Source organism: Mixophyes fleayi, chromosome 6 (genome assembly GCF_038048845.1).
Source record: "Mixophyes fleayi isolate aMixFle1 chromosome 6, aMixFle1.hap1, whole genome shotgun sequence".
Lineage (NCBI taxonomy): Eukaryota > Metazoa > Chordata > Amphibia > Anura > Limnodynastidae > Mixophyes > Mixophyes fleayi.
In genome coordinates, this window is record NC_134407.1 from 77,185,147 (window position 1) to 77,205,248 (window position 20,102).

At 40.0% G+C, this 20,102-nt stretch overlaps 1 protein-coding gene across 2 annotated transcripts in view; it reads left to right on the forward strand.

Moving 5' to 3' along the window:
* Nucleotides 1–8,663, forward strand: part of SLC38A10 (solute carrier family 38 member 10) — a 48,730-nt gene extending 40,067 nt beyond the window's left edge. The window contains exons 12-17 of one of the 2 annotated variants that reach the window (XM_075216889.1): nt 323–490; nt 1,124–1,576; nt 3,244–3,333; nt 4,265–4,288; nt 4,939–5,088; nt 5,703–8,663. In XM_075216889.1, the coding sequence (XP_075072990.1) occupies nt 323–490; nt 1,124–1,576; nt 3,244–3,333; nt 4,265–4,288; nt 4,939–5,088; nt 5,703–6,745 (1,928 nt within the window). In that variant the 3' untranslated portion in view covers nt 6,746–8,663. The remainder of the gene's footprint in view (nt 1–322; nt 491–1,123; nt 1,577–3,243; nt 3,334–4,264; nt 4,289–4,938; nt 5,089–5,702) is intronic. The other variant, XM_075216890.1, reaches the window with a different exon arrangement.
* The last annotated feature ends 11,439 nt before the right edge of the window (nt 8,664–20,102 follow it).

Consider the following 20,102-nt stretch of genomic DNA (forward strand, 5'->3'; position numbering starts at 1 on the left):
TATAACATGCATATTTCACTATAGATGTTGTGGGCCGTCGCCCTGCAATACAAAGAGAATAAAAGTAAATGTTTAACAGATGGTTCCCAACAGGCAGTGTTAATGTCCTGAAGTTGTCTTACCCTGGTAAAGAGTGAAACTACATTTTTTTTTCCCACCTGCTTATCTACTTTTTTATGTTATCTCTGCTAGGTAAACTGCAACATGTTCCTTATTACCTTAATTTTGCAATGTTGCAGAAATGTGTTTAGTAGTTCAAGCCACTATAGAATGTGATCACAAGTTCATCATGTTTATTTGATGACTTGTTCTATGTCCTTAGTCCAGAAACCCATCGTGGAAGAACCGGCTGATGACCGGGACAAACCCAAGTTACCTCCAAAGAAGGTAGACCAAGAGCAGCCCCAGATTAAAGGGCCTATTGATGTTCCACAGAAGGAGGAGGAAAAGAGGAAGCAGGAGGAAGTACAGCTTGACCGGCCTGATCAAGGTATCCTGGGCTAAACATGACTTTCACTGTGCAAATGACATAACACAACTTGCCTAAAAGCAAGCTATTCTTACCTAAAACAGTTTGCCCTGCACTTTGATTTTAGGTATTGTAGGTGGAGACTTGCAAAGGACCTGCTTATACCTTAATTGTACATTCTGCCACATGACAATGCCATGACACTTATACAAGGAATGAATCTGACTCTTGACGAGAAATTGGTACTTTGGGATGCCTTTATACACATTGATGGATGTTATGTTGCCTTGATACACCTTGATGCTCTCTCTCTCTCTAACTTTCATTCAGTATACAGAACACTACCTCTCTTTCTTTCTTTTTTCTAGGGGCTAGAGCACTGTTTTGAAAACACAGTTTACTGACGCTTCTGTATGATGCATTATTCTGAAGTTATAGTAGTCTGGAGAGGGGTAATAGTCAGGCATGTGTTTCCTATAGGCAGACAATGAAACAGTAACATCTATAGGCTAGGCGTTATCCATGGAGGAACAAAAATAGAATCAAAATGGTGCCTTTTTCTAATGGAAAGGATGATTGTATTTAACTTTACACAACATGTGACCTTCGGAGGATAACCACCCCTTTTTAATGTTCTGTCTCCTTGCTCGGCAGGCATTGCAGTTCCGGTTGGGGAGGCTCACAGACATGAGCCTCCTGTTCCACGGGATGAAGTAGCTGTAGATATACGGAAGGACCATGAGGCGTCTGAGGAGAAGCAGCTCCCAGATGCTGAGCTTGATGATGCTCAAAGGAATGGGAAACTGGAGGAACAAGTAGATGTTAAACTTGAAGAAAAAGAGCAGCTTCCTGCTCAAAAAGAAGAGCATGAACAAGCAGCACCTCAGCAGCCTCCCCAGGAGGAAGGTTTACCCAACAAGGAGCCAGAGAGAGACCAAGTAAAAGAAAAGCAGGATGCTCAGCCTCCAAACAAAGATCTGCAGGTAGACAGGAAAGCAGAGGATGCTCCTGTAGATGTCAAGAAGAATGGAGAGGTTGTAGCAGAAGACAGAGAGATAATCGATCTTGCCATGGCTGAAAAAGCTCTAGAAAAACAGCTCAAGGAAGGTAAGGAGCCTATATATAAAAAAAAAATGACATATTAAAGGGAGCTTATGTCCAATATTTGTTTTGACCCAATAAACTATTTTGGAGTTTTTTTTGCAACTGTAAAATGCATTTAAAAAAATAAATCTACCTAGACACATTTTCTACCAATAAGTCCCCCTCGAAACAACTAGCAGAGCACAAGAGGTTAGGTGTCGAGGAGCCCCAACATTCATGTTATACCTCCTCTGCACCACATTTATGATTTATCTTTGTCTCGGTGGAGGTATTTGTAGTTCAGGGCTGCCGACTCCTCTTGTCCAAAGCACTAGTTTAGATTTCTATAGGTAGAAAATGAACCATTGCTGTGTAGCAGTAGAGGGGGTAAGTATCTTATGACCAGTGGAACCCTGCAATTCAGCTAGTTTTGTAGTGGGGACTTGCTGGTACAAAATGTACCAAGTGTGGAGTTCATCTTTAATGTTACCATCAAGGAGAGGCTATATTACTGTTAATAGATCTGAAAGGACTACTATATAGTGCAGTGATATAAAGGTACTAGATTGATGTAGATATGTAATCTGGTGTTCTGAGCTTGGTGAATGCCTTGCAGCTGTCTAGCTGGGATTGGATGTATATATGATTTTCAGAACTACAGCACTCATGCGATTATATCCTGGTCACAAAAGATGCAATTTTGGTTGGTCAGTATGACCAATTTGACCAGCCATCGTATCATGTGCAGGTTCCTAAAATTTGCTATGCTCATTCAAAGTCTGTTTTATAGAGCCACCTACGCCATTCAGGTTAAAACCACTGTTTGGCTTTTAATCACCAAAATAATTTACTTCTGTAATTCCCAATAAATGGCATTAGGCAGTGTCACATGTCATGTAGTTGAGGTCACGTCAAGTAAAGTATCTGCGTTATTGGGGCCTGGCTTACTCGCTAGAATCCACACCCTCCTCCATGCAAATAGCATTGGAATAAAAAAAATTGTTGGGAATATAAAAGTCTAAATTGGGTAGTCCTGTCTACTGAGAAGCTATATAGTAGGAATGAAGGTGGTTGTAGGGAGGGAATTACATCTGGGTCCTCTTGTTAAGGTTAATTTGGAATAAAACACATTTTATATAAGAATAATGCCAATATTTCAGCACAACCAACTTAAGCCCTCTGTGTTTTAATAATACTGTAAAGCATGCCTACTTTGTATGGCACCACAGAAATGTTACACATTGTTCATAAAATCCTCCAGAAAAAGTCAGGACGATAGTGAAGATTGACAGTCTAAAGATTGACTTTGCGATATTACCAAAAACGCAATGTAAACAAAGGCCTGTTGCTTTTAAAATTGTTCTCTTTACCTTTTTGTACTACTGCTGCACTCTATTGAAATGTCTCTATTCTGTCTGCATAATTCCCATCGCAACAAAGTTGGCCCAATAACAATCTAACAACTTTGTTTTTGTGTGGTTTGATACAGTTATCACACTCAAGTCAGATGGACTATGATATATTTGCATATCGTTGAAGCAATGCAGCACCCTAGTTTTAATCAGCAGAGGAAGCCACTGCAAGGCGATATTTGATAGTAATGTGCAGATTTAATGAACGTTACGACTGCATTTTAGTCCATTCCTACACACCTTCAGTGTCCTTAATCTGATCTGTCACTGCCTTTCCAGATGAGAAGAAAGAGCAACCACCTGCCGACAAAGAATTGGAGCAGCGTGAAGTGCGAGATGCAGAGCTCAAGGCAGTGGACACCCAAGAAGGTTGGTGCTGTTCTGTGTGTTTATCCTGCCATAGTGAGAACGTTTATGGATAGTGAAGCATGTCTTCTGATCATGCAGTTTCAACCATGTAGAATATTTCTTGAGTCAGTAAATGTATACTATTTTAGTATTTATTTTATTCAGGCCCTACATTGCATTGCACCATAAGTATTTGGAACTCTAAACGGAAGTTTCAGCTTTGCAGTGAAAAACACATTTTATAGGTGTTAAATGTATAGATGTTTTCATGGATATTACTATACTTTCAAAACATTTTGTGAAATATTTATTTAACTAGTGCAAAAGAAAAAGGTGCTGCACCTGCAGCAGCCAAACAAATTCTTAATTCAGTTTATAAAATGACTGCAAATGTCAGATGTGTTGCTGTGGGTTATAGCATGTTTATTTGTTTATCTATGTGTGCCCATTTGTGTCTAGATGGAAAGGTTATTAATAAAAAGTATTTGACTTCTTAGTAGACCGTTTGCATCTCTGGTAAATCGGAGAGAGCTTATCTTCTCCATCCTGGGGAGAAGTCCTAAACATTGGAACTTAATTTTCCTTTGTGTTGATGTGATCAATTACCCTCCAGCTGTTCAGTCACTCATAACCAAAGAGTGCAGAGCTGAGCCACTCACTAAAGCTGTACACCTACATACCTGTTCAGAATCACTACTGACACTCTGATTGCAGTGCAGAGCAGATCTGCTGAAACGCGCTTGTACTTCCAACATTGACCGTACACACGTGACTATGAAGATCATTGTTCAACCCGGTTTTCACCTTACCGTATCCAAATTAATCAGCCTGCATTTTACTGTATCTGGGCAATTTCACACAGTCTCATGGGTGGGAAGATCAGAATTCTTGATGCAATATTGTGACCTATCACTCTCTTTCCCCCTTATACGCTTTCCTGGGACCTTCACAGCTGAGCTTAGAAGGCTAGCAGAACGTAAGCATGTTTACACAATGCATGTGTGTGGGTGCGATCACCAATCAGTCTGCTTAGTTTTGATTTGCTGTGAGTGGTGCGGTTTCCTAACAACATTTGTGAACCACATTATGTAGAAGAACTAACTTTTGTTTTGTTTTTTCTAGTTTTGTTTCTCAATCCAAATAGTTTTAGACATGTGTACTACTGTTTGGCTGTAGTGTTTAATTAACTATTCAGACCTATTAAAGGTTTTTTTTCACCTTCAAATGACTTCACTGTATTAGTACTTCTTGTCCTCCATTAATGTCATAACTTTGGGAAAGATATTGTTATTGGTATTATCTTTCTAGCTTCCTTCTCTAATTTTCACAAAGGCTGCTTAATAATTCAAGCAAAATTTCTTGTTTTTATTGCTCTTGGATATGACATAGATCAACTATGCCCTGTGCTGTGGATACAGATGCATCACAGATTCTGCATCATATGCATGGGCAACAAAAATACCTCTGTATCCGAGATTTAAAGACAGAGGGAACATACAAATCAATAAATTTGTCATTTGAAGGTGGGAAAACCCTGTTGACATTTCACCAAATACTATTATATGATTGATTACTCTAGCATAATAGATTTTTGCTTTTGGGTATTTTTCTATCCTGCATACACAGAAGCTGGGAAAGTAGAGTTGCTGGACCATGCAATCTTGTTGCAAGTCATCAAGGAGCAGCAAGTGCAGCAAAAGCGTTTGCTAGACCAGCAGGAGAAGCTGTTGGAGGTTATCAAAGAACAGCACATGGAAATCCACCAGGAGCAGCAAGGTGAGTCATGTCCTGAAGAATAAGGTATAGTTTTCCAGATGGTTGGTTATGTTCCCTCCTTAGGCAGGGCACAGGCTGACTCCTCCTCCTCTCTATAACACATCTGCTGCCCTTTTCCTCCTCTATTTTCACCGGTGCCCTGCATAACAGGTGGCCAGAGTCTTGGCACCTGGCTTTAGTTTGTATTTAATTTAATTTTATGTATTTTTATTAGATTTCTACTGAGAAATCCTAAATTCCTCCTTGGAGTTTAGATTTTATAGTTACTAAGCCGAAATCTTAAGTGGGGTTGGGATTAACTAAGGATGGATTAGTTACAAAATTGAATTCACACTCAAAACTAAATGTTTAATTTTGGGTAGTTACACTTTGATATGATTTTAGTTTGAATAGAGGAAGACACAAAACACAACTCGAGTAGTGAAGGTAATTTTTAACTTACATTTGGCAGAACTCTAAAAGGTTTATCCACCCTAAATTAACCAAAGGTAGGTAGCCCTTTAAAATTCACCAGAGTTAGAGTTCAGTATAGCTCTTTCTTATTGGATTGTGTATTCTTTACTTGCACTGTATTCAAAGTGGAGCACACAATAAAATGTTACTTAATTGTGCAGGTGACAAGCCAGAAGTGCATGTTCCGGAGCATCCCAGAAGTAAAGAAGAAATTAAGGGAGAAGTAGCAGAAAAAGAGCAAGTCATTAAGAAAGAGCCTGCACTAGATTTGCAGAAGGAAGAACAGAAAAGGGAGGAAGATAAAATTGCCCTGCCTGCACCTGCGAAAAAGGCAGTACATGAAAATACTGAATTAGAGAAGGAAAAAGGTCCGGTTGATGCAGTAAATAATCAAGTAGCTGATGTCAAAAAGACTGATGATCATCATTTAGCTGAGAAGGTTGAGCCAGAGCAGAATGCAGCTTTGGATATTAGGCAAAAGGCTGAGGGAACCAAAAAGAAGCCCATGCAGGAATTTAATGTACAGAACCCGGCACAACAAGAGAAGGAAACAATGAAGAACCATAACAAAGGTCTCCTGAAAAACGAAGACAATATTAAACAGCCAGACGTACATAAAGCAGGAGAAAATGATGCCTTGATTCCGGACACAATAATCGAGGTGAAGGAGCACCCAGTCGAACATAAAGATAATTTGGCAAAGCTAGAAGTTGAAGGCTTAGAACAACAGAAAGCTGCTCTGGTTGAGAAGGGACAGCTTCAAGATGGACCAGCAGTTAAAGTAATAAAAGCTGATAGAGTGGACCAAGACCTGCAGAATCAAGGTCAAATCCTCAAAATGTCCAAGAAGCAAGATGATGGAAAGGAAGTGGCAATGCCAGCAGGAGCTATTAAACCTGCTGGGGAAGAAGTAAGAGAGGATAAAATAGATGGTGCTTTACCAGATAATGAGCAAGGCAAGCCAAACAAAGACCTGAAGCTACAAAATGATTTGGATCTAAGGAGAAAGAAGAGAGATCTTGGGAATGAAGAATACATGCAGAAAGATGGAGCTCATATAATTGTCTTCAACCATGCCCCCAACCCGAGAGTTAATGACCTCCATACAGCTCTAGAGACACATCTTAACGCGGCTGCTGAGGCAAGGCTGCACGTTGTGCACAGCCGACAAATCAAGCAGGTGGCAGAGGAAAAGAAGAGATGAGGGAATGCAATGACTTTGGAAAGTGGCTGCACATTAAGTAAAGCACACCAGGTGGCATCATTGGGCTTCTTTCTGATAGAGATTTTTCATACAGGGAATAATATGGAAACTGTTCTAATTCATATATCTCGGACAGCTGTGCTTTTTACTCTTTTGAACAAGCAAATATCCAAAATAATATAAAACTTGACACTGCTCACTGTGCAAACAAATCCATTAGGACCTACATTTAGCCCATAGGACACCTAGTGAAATAAATGGTTCTTAATGACTACCCTGTACCAAACATTACATACTATGTATGAACAAATGTCTCTCAGGTACTAATAAAAACATGTTACTTCTCTACGACAAATGTAGAGAAAAGCTCCTCGTCGTCACTATAATGGACAACAACAAATTTTAGGTTAAGCATTTAGTGAAAGTTCAAATGCTATTTGGAGGAGGCTAAAGTTTCCAAACTATGTGCCTTTTCCTTAATCTTGTCCTGTGTTATATTTGAAAGTAATCCGTCCATCCACCTTCATACATTACTTACAGTATAATCTGCTGATCTGTACTGGGCAAGTTGTAATGTGACCATTAATAGCCTTAAGAAGAGGGCGAAGATTGTGAGCCCAATATCAATAATTTCATAACATAGTGCAAAGAATGCAAACACTTTAAACAACTATCAAATCTCTTGGTTGCCTACTCTCCCAGATATTCCGGGAGAGTAGGCAACGTCTCGAATCTCAAATTTTTGGGAGCTCTCTCGGGAGACAGGGCAAGCTCTCAAATCTTGCCCGCTTCGTTTGTGAAGTGGGAGGGGCTACTCGAGTCATCCTGGCCCAGTCCCCTGCTATAATAGGTCGAAATTGGTTTTGTATTGCGGGGGGGTGGGCCTAATACTCCGATTATCATGGTCACGCCCCCAAGACACGAACAACTTTGTAGATTTTCCAGAGGGGTGATCTCCAAAGTTGGCAAGTATGTCAAATCTATATACAAGTTGCCTTATGTAAAAGAGCTACTAATATATAGAGCTGCTCAAAAATTTCTAAGTGGTTGGAACTCCAATCATATTTCCCCAGTTTGATGTACTATGAACATGTTTGTGACCAATTTCAAATGTTTGAAAACTAAAGGTGTGCAGGACAAAATTGTGGATGTGAGGGGAGATATTTTCCTGTGTAAAACAGATTTCCTATCAGTAAACACAATGTGATGTTGCAGACAGCCACTTTTATCCTTCTTTATCCACTCAACTGTACAATAAATGTAAATGCAATGTGAAATTTCTCAAGACTTGGTAACATTTACATGTAGATTTGTGAATGTTATTAGTAGCCCTTTCAAATAAGGCAACTTGCATTTTAGGTTTAGGTGTTCTTTTACTAAATCACATATTAGAGCTTACATTAGTCTAATGCAGGTTTCTGATTGGTTGCTATGAATTAAAGCACTATGTGCTGCATGTCAAACAGTTGGACAGGTGTATTGTGCAAATTGTTCTGCATACTGAAAATACCATGTCTTATAAATGACAGTGCTCTCAGCAGTTGTTACTTTCTCCATTACATAAAATATTATTGTTTTTATGCAATATTCTCCATCTTAATACAGTCTCTTGTAATAGCACAGGTATTTGGTCTATTTGAAAAGGAAGTAAGAGCTATTCAAATCACATCTCTCAGTGATGATTGTATTTAGGATTTTCTCACAGATGCACATAGGGAACACAAGTTATGAGTGACTCTGAATAAATGGTTTTGCCAGATTTGCACAGGGAATTTGGACTTGTGATTGCATCTTGCATAAACAGTGTATTATGATGGACGCTCTTGTGTAGGCAAAGAGTTTAAAATATCTACTAAGCTATTTTTTTTTCTGTGGGGTGGGGGGAAATAATACATTCACATAAAAGTTGTGTGTTTTATTTTTTTAGCATTTTTTAACTTCTGTCGTACTTCCACAAAGTAACACCCCTTCTGCATTCAGTGAAAACTATTCACTTTTCATGTTTTGTATATACCCATATTCTTAGACTTTCATATCTACTAACCTTTGACGGGGACATGCCTACAACATGTCATGTCCTAGACTACTCTTGCTTGCTTTTTTAATATTCTGATGCAGTGCTTTTTGCACTATAAATTTATAAATAAATAAAAAATTCTGTATACATCGCCCGCTGGTCACCTTAGACATACCAGGCATTATCATGCACCGAGTACATTAATTGTTCAATTTGGCTACCATGTCCAGCTTCATACTGAGCTATGCTCACTCCCTGGGTAATTGAGGGTAGAGTTACAGGCTAGATTGAGATGCTTTTATAAGAATAATGTGTTTCTAAACATGAGACAGCTGTTTCAGACTAGCTAGGGGTCCTACATATGTAGTCACCCACTTTTAGCTGTTTGCCTGTGATGTAGTTTCCTAATATCAAAGTAATGGTACATATATTCTATAGTGCTCCCCTCTCTGGCAAGTGGTGACATTCACCCATGTTATTACAAACGCCTTCAAACTCCTTTTTTCTTTTATTTTGGGAGAAAAAAAAAAATAGGTCAGGCCCTCATAGAATGTATTGGTTATCTGAATGAACCTGATCCTTATGGAGCCTGCTCTGTTACTAGACAAAAGGAACAGATACACTGTGTCCAATATACAAGAAAGCCTAAGGTCTGTTACATATTGGCATTGCAGTAAACGCAAGTGCAAGCTGCCTCTGATAACTAACAAATACACTACGGGTCTGCACATGTGTCCAAAATGTGGCTCACCTACAGAACATCTTGTTTGCTATGTGCTGCGTGTGTTTGCAAATGTGTCCAGAATACAAGCCCCACTTAGCTGTACCCATTAATTTCAATAGGGCATTTTATTTCACTTTTTAAATAAAAATTGATTGATTTTCACTTGAACCTTTTTGGTTCCAATGTCACATTAAAAGGTCTGACATGATTTATCCTGATTTCAGGCTTTACATCATAAACACTTGCATTTTCTATAATAGTGTGTAGACTTTTCTTATGTACATTGTATGTGTCGCTAAATATTGTTCAAGCAGTCCCTCTAAAACGTGGGACTTACAATAATATACACAAAACATATAACTACCTTCCAGCCACTTACACAGATCTGCTATGCATTTATACTGTATGAATAGATAACCATATACACGTAGCACACCACAGCGACAATGACACTTATATCAGGAAATATTGCCGTCAGAGGAATAGCTTCACTTAAGATATATATACTCATTAAAATATAATTTATATAATTATAATAATCTTCACTGCCACTGCAATAGAACCAGAACAGTTGTTCTCCCTATTTCCAGCATGACACTAAAAAAACAAAAAAAAAAAAAACACACACCAGGCTACACACATTTATTCCAAACTGACAAATAACCACTTCAGTACCTGTGCGGCACGAACACACACAAGCCACTTCTAGGACCAGCAGAGGAAGAATGCTCAGTTATGGCTGACAGCAAAGGATACTAAAGTAACCAAAATATATTCCTTTATAAGCGCTTCCCAAGTAATGCTGCTGCAATATACAACAGGGTGTCCTCTCACCCTAAATTGGTACAATCAATATTATTTGTGCCTATATCTCAGGTGCATTACACATACGACAAAGAAATTTAGCCTCTTGCATAACATGTAGGTATAAGAATGCAGGCATGGCTAAATAAATCATACAAAATATTGTTGAATAAGTTCTTAATGCTAGATAGTCAATTGTAATGTCTTTTCTATCCACCGATTAGGTTGACTGACACACACACACTCCCTCTCTCCCTCTCTCCAAGCCTCTCACTGCAGCTATACAGTTATACCTTGTGGCAAGGTGTCTCCTTAATTTCCTTAGTTTTAATACACCGCATGAGGAATTTAGAAGCTTTAGTGTTTTCCACACTGGAGCAATAGCCCCTTTGTAAATGCACTTTGTGTACATCAGTCAATTCACTACAATAGGTGTAAACACACTCCGCTGTGGGGATTTTTTTTCTCCTTGGGCCACTCCTTAATGATCTCTGGCTTTTTCAACATTGTAAACGTAAGAAGAATAAAAGCAAGAACGAGATCTGGTGTGAAACCCTTACAAATACACACTATTTTTATTCTGACATGTATAAAAATATCATCTGATAAAACAAAGATGTTCAAAATAGAAATCCTAATGATCAGCAAGTGCTCTCCTATTTAGATATACACTAAGACCTGGGATGCGACAGCCGTCTGACACACCTGATTTGGAGGAGTTTGTCACTCGCAATATCGTTCTTGGTCATGGTGTTTCAAACCTCCTGGGTTCTTTGTCAAGGAATATGTGATACTCTAATTGGCAGTAGTTAAATACATTGGTCAACCAATCAGTGAATGAAGAAAATAATTAACTATAAAACATTTCTTACAATATAATATCACATAAAATATGTATTCTCAGATTTATAATATATAATTTACTTACACTTAATGTACTTTACATAACCACCTCACCTTTATAATCAGATTGTGAAGTTTCAAGAGTCATACACTATATGAAAAAGTGTTTCTCCCTCTATCTGTTTTTCCCAGGCTCAATCGCCACTTAATTTCAACCATCCCGTATTATTTTAATATTGAGGATCTTATAACATTTAATATCCACTTTTACTGCCAATTTCCATAGAAACATACACACCCTCACTTTCTATTGGTGTGTTTTCATCCAGTTGCTATGGAAACTCACTATCAATGTGCTCCATCTCCTATTGGTCTTTAGGCCGTGTCCCTAGTCTTTACTTGGAAGTAATGATTCCTATTCATTTTATAGCATAAGTTCTGGTACATATTTAACCGGCCAGTTAAGGCTTTCAACAACCATAACAACATTTGTGGTGGTCGAGTACTGATGGAATTTCCTTCCCCTACCTTGTCCTCCAGACACGAGTCAGGTTCTTTTTTTATTCAGACATCCGGTGGTCAGGAGATAAATACTTCAATGAGAGGGACAAGGATTGGTCAAATAACTTGGGTTTATTAATAATGCGGTAAAGATAATTTTGGTAAGCCACCGCGCCACTGACCCCTTCAACTCAATGGTAATGACAAAATATTAATTTGATCAACATAGAGCACAATAGCATTTAACATATAATAACAATAAATCAATTTTCAGGTAAATCACATAACATTAACATCATCTAAAACATTTGGTGCACGTGGTTGGGGCCCATAAATTACTTTTTCACGCCAAATATACTGATGATCTTTTGTATTGCACGGTCTCTTTTGTGTGTATTCACAGACCTCTCTATTTTCTCTCCTCTCACACTGTCCTCAGTACATAGCTCAGTCTGTTTAGTGTAATGTCACAGATCTCTATACTACTTATTTGTTTTCAGTACTTTCCTTTTTACTCACACCTCTCTTTGGCTCACTTCTTATCTTCTCTTTTTACACTTACTTCACTTTTAATCTGCTTATATATCACTTTGTCCGATTTTCATTCTGTCCCTATTTTTCTCTCTCAGTCTATGCAGACACAGGGATCTCTCTCCCTCAGAAGTCTAGAACTTTCCTCTCCCCACTGCCTTCTGGGAGTTCACAGTTATTACCAATGTTAATGGACTTGTTGCTATGCCACACACTCCTCCTACCTGTTACTCCCGGCAACCATCAACCACTCCCAACTGTCACTTCTCCCTCAAGAAACATTTTTTTTTTTTTAAATCTTTATAAACACTTTTAACAATTAACAAATTAAAAACATATAGATACACCCCAGGGTACTCAGATTTTGGGGCACCACACATTACTGTCGTGCAGGAAGTTCTATTCTCCTTTCATCTCCCTATTTTCCAACAACTAAAGTTTATCGGCATTATGTTATGCCCCAAGTAGACATCGCAGAGTCATTAATCATATGGCAAAGATTCAATAGAGAGTCAATAGACTCTTTGAGATGGACTCCTTTATATATGGATCTGGTAACATATATATTATATAGTACACAAAATTATGTTACAAATATATTTTGATTTCCTTTACGAGTCTAGGTAAACAAATGTTAATTCCTGACTTGAATACTCCAATTTGTGTGCTAATTGCTGAATCCTATGATTCTTTATATATCTTATTTAATTCAAGTATTTTTATTGGTATTTCAAAAATACAAACGTACAAAGAAAACAAAAATTACATGAAAAAAAACAATCACAAATACAACTCAAGCAGGAGAGTCGTCAATGTAAGAACATCACAAAATGACATCAGTGCTAATCACGTTAAGGAGTAAGAACCAATTATGCCCATGCATAGGTATCTTATTTCAATACCAACGCGACCACGCACCCCCCCCCCCCCCCCCAAAAAAAAAAAACAGGGCCTGCATAGTTTACCCATGGGCTATAGTGGCACAACTAGACAATGCATGCATGTGACAGAGTGAGTGACATTTAACATATGACCCAGGGGGGATCCGCACACTTAAATATTCGAGGCTCACCATCTCGGAGGGATAAGTGCGTATGGAGACTCAAGCCACCTAAACCATATAGCCTCAAATTTCTTTACAGCCTGTCTGTTGGTATACACAATCCTCTTGCGCCCAATAGTAGTGTTGACCAATGCTTTCCAATTTTTTATTGTGTGAATTGCTGGAGCCAACCATAATCTCGCTATATTGACCTAAGCTATCATATACAATTGAGAAATATGCAGTTGTGTCATCTTGGTGACCTTGCCCTTCAGACGCAGCCCAAATAAACAAGTGGCTGGTGACCGAAGAGGGCCCTCAATTCCAGTTCTTTGAATACAATGAGTGACCATATGTCAGAAAGTTTGAATGTGGGGGCTTTCCTAAAGAAGGTGCCAATTTCTGAATTGCATTTTGGACAATTGACAGTATTATCAGAAAGGAATTTTGCCAATAGGGGTCCGGTAAGTCCTATGTAAAATAAAGACTTGTATTTGTTGAAACTTTAAGGACGCTGTGTAACCACTAAAGCTGTCCAAGACATTCCCTCAATCCTTATCAGTAAGAGGACCTATATCAATTTCCCACTGATTTCTCAGGTCATCCAAATCACCTTTTGTAGATTCATATAGGATATGTGAGTACATATGTGAGATTAAACCCTTTACAGGCCCTGTAGTTGCTTTCTCAGTGGGGCTATAACAATTACCGGTGGTTTCCCCTTAACTTGTGTTGTTATAGCATGCCGCAGTTGAAGGTAAGAGAAGAACATAGTTCTGGATATGGAAAACTTCCTAGACAACTGATCAAAGGATTTGAGAACATCCATGTCTTATAATTGACCTAGAACCTGCACACCGCCGCTGTTTCCAATTCCTTTAATTTCTTTGTCCCCCAGATAGGTGTGCATGGGTCTGTGTCAGTATATACCACCATTTTATTACTAATTGTCCAAATCTTAATTGCTGGTGTCAGAAAAGGGGAAGCTTGAAACCCAAGTCGCCCCAACAACAACAACTGTAAAAGTGTGTGGTTAGCATTAAATTGGCGTACTAATTCCCAATGTAGGTCATCATAATCAGGATCAGAGACCCATGATTTAAGATGGGCCAATTGGGAGGCAATATAATATAATTTCAGGTTAGGAAGGGCAAGGTCACCAGAAGGTCTAGGCCTGTCCCGCGAGCTAAGCTTAACCTTGGCCCTCCCCAAACCAAAGAAACCAAATACTGATCAATGCTACGAAAGGTGGAAGGTGAGATATAAATGGGTGCTTGCACTATTTTAATCAAATTTATCCTGCCAGAGACAGAAAGCAGGAGCTTCCTCCGAACATGAATTTTTAATTTAAGATATTCAACCTGAGGCTGCAAGTTCAGCTCTACATATTCTGAAGGGGTATTAGTAATCCAAATTTCCATATATTTAAATTTGGGTGCCCATTTCAATTGGAGAGCTTCCAATGGTGTTAAGGGACATTCCCAACCCAATGGAAATACGCTGGATTTTTCGCAATTGATTTGTAATCCAGAAAAACCTTCAAACCTGTCAACTACCTGCAAAGTGCTCTTAGGGAGGCATCATGGTCCGAAAGGAACAGCAGCATATCGTCTGCGTATGATGTCGCCTTGTCTTCTCTGTTTGCTGATTTAAGTTCTTTAATTTGTTTATCAAACAAGCAAGAGGCTCTATTGTAAGTGCAAATAGCGCCGGGAACAATGGGTAGCACTGTCTAGTACCCCGCTCAAATTGTAATGTCTGAGAGAGATGCCCATTAACACACGCGTGCTACAGGGTGAGAGTACAGGAGTTTAACCCAATTTATAAATTTTGGATCCAACCCAAATTGAGACCGCACCTCCCACAGGTAGGGCCACTCCACCGAGTTGAATGCCCTGGCCGCGTCCAAGGACACCACAACCTCAGACTCTGAGGGAGGCAACCGCACTGCAGGAGAGTGAACAACCTTCTAAGATTAATAGATGTGAATTTGCTTGGCATGAATCCCGTTTGATCAGGATGTATCAGTTCCAACACCACCTTATTCAACCTCAAAGCCAGTAGTTTAGCCAAAACCTTTACATCAGTTGTCAACAGTGAGATAGGGCGGTAAGACTCAGGATATAACAGATCTTTCCATTATTAAGGCAGCACCACTATTGCTTTAGCCATAGAAGGGGAGAGGGAACAAGCTTCACAAAGCTCTCTACATGTGTCCAACAGTCTAGATACATAAAATGGGTGGTGGTTTTTACATAGTTCTATGGGAATGTCGTCCACACCAGGAGCTTTACCATTAGTGAATGACATGATAGCTGCATCAATTTCCTTCAGGGTGAATAATGAATCTAGATATTCCTTACTATCTATAGAAAGCATGGGGAGAGAGGAGGTATCCAAATATGCCTGCAAGGCACCTGAATCATACTGAACCCGAGACTTATATATATTGACATAGTAATTGTAAAATACCTCAACTAAATCTGGCATCAGAAACCGTCTAACCCCACTATCATCACAAATGACAGGTACTGCTGCGCCAGCCTTCTCCACCCTCACCAAATATGCCAGAAAACTCCCATTTCGGTTATCCTGAAAATATTGCACATGTTTTGAGAAGAGGAGCTTACGTTTCGATTTGTCAAAAACATAATAGACCCACTCTTTCTGTGCTAACTGCCATGCTCGCCTTGTAGATTCAGATCTACCGTTTATATATTGCATTTCTAGTAATTTACAAGTTCTCTCCAATTCCTCTTCTGTCTGTCTAGACAACCTTTTAATTTCTGCCACACTGGTAATCAGTGTCCCCCTCAAAAAGCCTAAAAGGCATCCCAGACTATCGGAGGGCATGCTGTCTCAGAGTTGTCTGTAAAGAATCCCTCCCCCTGAACAACCAATGTTGCTCCGTGCCCATCAGAGAGAGCCAAAAAGGATTCAGTTTCCATAAGGACTTACCCCTAGTAATAGCAAATTCGAAGAAAAAGAAGAGGAGAGTGGTTGGAGATTCCTCTGGCGTTATATTCTATTACACATACCACCGGCACCAGAGTGCGGGACAACAAAACCAGATCAAATTTTGAGAATGCAGACCCAGCTCATCTACGAGGGCAGAGAGGCAGAGGTAGATTAGTTAACTACACTACCCCATTCCTGCCATCTATTAACAGTATTATTCACCACGTTGTTAAAATCTCCCATACATGATAGGCACCTTTGAAAACATTGCTATGAATTCACCACATTTCTTTAGAACCTTGCTATTGTACGGTGAAGGTATATACACTGAGAGGAGTAGTATTGGAACCCAATTAATGACCGCTTTCATTAGGACATACCTCCCTCCAGAGTCCACCTAAAGTTTTTCTAGTGAGAAACCAAGACGCCTATGCAGAGCACAGACACCTCTCGTGAGTTGCTGGTGTGAGTAGAGGGATACGTCTTTCCCACCCACAATTTTTTTTAAAGAGTACTCTTTCACCTGTAAATGGGTCTGAAGTAGGCAAACAATGTCAGAGTCATGTTTCCTAATTAGACGGATAACCAGAGAACATTTCACACTATTATTTAAACCCCTCACATTCCATGAGAGAAGTTTCAACTGCCTATCAGACGCGCCAGTATATATACATAATCCACAAACTGTTGTCACAGATCCCCCAGGTCCCCCAGGTCCCCTTGCTCTGAAAACCTCACCCATGCAAAGCATACATCATCCAGTACCATTTTTAGCACACATAAACATAGGTCATATTTTTGTGATAACATAATAGTTACAATGCAACTGAATCTAATAAACCTTAACACTAAAGTCCACACCCCCACCCTGTATACTCCACCCAAAACTAAAGTATACCTTAATCCCAAACTACACAATTTAGAATACACGACAAACCAGCACACGTCCACCAGCCGAGCCCGCACTACTCAAGACAGCCCGGGTCCAACCATGTAGACCGCCTGCCAGCCAGCAGAGTAGAGAGGATAGATCTCAAAGGAGAGACAATAAAGAGAGAATCAGAAAGAAAAAGCAAGAATAGGAAGAAGAGAATGAAAAGGGGCAAACTGAGACCTAAGTCGGCCTTAAAGTCATGGGCCCTCCAGCCCATTATATCTTATAGTGGCCTTGATTAAGCCATATAAAACATATCAACAAGTATTAAACAGCATTGAGAAAATGAACATTAAAAGGTTAAATTATGTTTGATAACTCCAACACATGCTGCAGAGAAATCGGCTTCAAAGTGTCTTGAGGACAGGAGAAAGAGACAGAGAGTATTTATCAGGTATCATCTGTCAGCGGCCACCAACAGCTAGGCGATTAATCCAGGCCTCAGCCTCATGAGAGGTATTGAAGAAGGATGTGCGAACCTCTGAGACCACCCTCAGGCGGGCGGGGAAGATCCTAGCGTACGGAATCCGTAAATCCCGTAATCTTCTCTTACCCGGGATAAATTGGGCCCTACTTTTTTGTAGATCCAAAGCGAAATCAGGATACACCGTTACTTGTTGGCCATTGTATTCCACAGGATCCTTCTGCCTGACCAAACGCAGAACAGCATCACGATCACGGTAATGCAGGAGTTTGGCTATGAAAGTGCAGGGAGGAGCTCCAGGCGGAGGTGTCTGAGCCGGAATGTGGTGGGCCATGGACGAATCTGTGCCAAACAACTGAACCAGCCATTTCTCCAGGAAGGACTCTGGGGCAACTCCCTCCGCCTTCTCAGGCAGCCCTACTAGGCGGATATTATTGTGGCGTAGACGCCCTTCGATATCCATGAATTTTTGCTTGAACAGGGAAACTTGTGACTCCAGACCGTTGAACCTGCCCCTCGCCGTTGCAGAGGCATCCTCTTATGTAGATATGCGAGCCTCCACCTCATCCACTCTATCCCTGATTTTCTGCATATCATGCCGGAGAAAGGAGAGGTTGGCCTGCACCACCTCAGTTTTTTCAGTCACACATTTTTCAGAAGTCCCGATGACTTGTAAAACCTGTTTTAACGTGACCTCCGCGGGTGCCGGCGAGGAGAGTGGGGCTGAGGATTGTTGCACTTCTGAATGCGGTGCGTTTCCAGAACTACCAGTGGTAGTAGAGGAGCGAGCAAAATGCTCCAGTTTTCTCGCTGTCACTGACTGGCCCTGCTTGCTCATGATGTCAGAGATGTAGTATTAACGCACCCTGCAGTGATGTCGTAGCACAGATAGCTTACAGTCACGTATATATCCTAGCAACAAGCCAGAAGTATTTCACAAGTCTGTTTCTCAGAGTATATGTGGCTTTGAGTTGGGCTATAACTAAATAACTTGCAAGGTCACACAGGGTACAATGCAGGCTCTCAGCCATACATACAAGATAGTGAACTGTAATAATTCAGAATAGCATCAGCAGTGAGCAACCACAGGTCTTCTCCAGTCACCCAGAGGCTTGACATGCAATCTCTCCCAGTTCTGAACAATATGGCTCCTGCGGGAAGAACCGACGGGAGAAAAGAAAACCGGCAGCTCCAGACAGCAGCCCATACCCCCGGAGGAGCTCACCATGAAGGATCCGTGCCAGTCAAGTAATCGACTCAGCGGAGCCAGCCGGGGGGTCCGCCGTCACAGGAGGGAGCTTGTGAGTATCTAGTGGTGCAGGAGGGATCCGCTCCCATGCCAACTCTGCGACTGATTGCCAACTCGACAGGTGCACGAGCCGAGACCATCCGACACAGCCCGATCCAAGCAGAGGACACCAGCTAATGTTGTTTTTTATCCCCCTGTCCCAGCCCCACTCGCCGACTACCACTGCCCTCCACACAGGCAAGGCCCCGACGGGCAGGGTAGGTATTTCTCTCCCTCAGAAGCTGACAGCTATATTGTCGTGGGTGTACCGTGTCAGCAGGGATTCAGTTCTGGGTCCAAAGAATCGTCTTGGCCAACATTCAGGAGATTAGCAGGATATATGGGCTGGAGAGCGTGCAACTATGCTTGCTACTCCATGTTCGTCCAAGCTATTATATTCACAGACACATAACAGACTGCACTGAAAACATCAATCAACATCCTCATTAATAGCTCTAATCTTACAAAAAAGCATTTTAATTCAAAATCTATATTTAATCCATCTGGAGCCAAAGTTTTAAGTCTATAGATACTCTCCATTTCTGCTTTAGCCAATCTGGTCTTTAAATCTCTAATTTTCTCTTGACATTTTAATTCCACAAAAAAATGTAATAGAACCAACCGAACATTCATATTTTTTTTACAGTGTGCAGACAGGGACTCATTGAACATATATGGAGTATTAAAAAAGGTAATGTGAACCATTCAGACTTTTAAAGCTTGACTTGTTTTACCTATATACTGTTTGTCACAAGCACTCTAACATATAAATCACATTCTTTGAATGTCACCTTATGAAATCAGTATTTTTAATTTTGAAGCCATTTGTCAAGGATTAATATTCTGTAATTTTCTTTCAATCATTCTTGATGGTTCTGCATTGATAAACAAGTACTGCCATGATGAAACCCAACTGTTTAACTATGGTTCATCTTCTTATCTCTAGGTAACACACTCTGAACTATTTTGTCTCCCATATTAGGGGCCTTCCTGTAAATAAACTTTGGTCTATCTGATAATATTCTCTTTAGGGCTGGGTCACTTTTTAAAACATTCCAATATTTATTTACTTCACCCTCATATTTCCTATGCTGCCTATTATTCTGAGTAATAAATGCCACATCGCATTTCTGGTCTCCGCTTTCTTCCTTGGTTTTAAAAGTGATGACCTTTCCATTCTCTTAGGTGCACTTTCAATCAAGTTTTTAGAATATCCTTTTTGTAAAAATAGTTTTTTTTCATCAATAAAGTTTATTCTTTTCATACCTCATCCTCTGTGCAGTTCATTTTC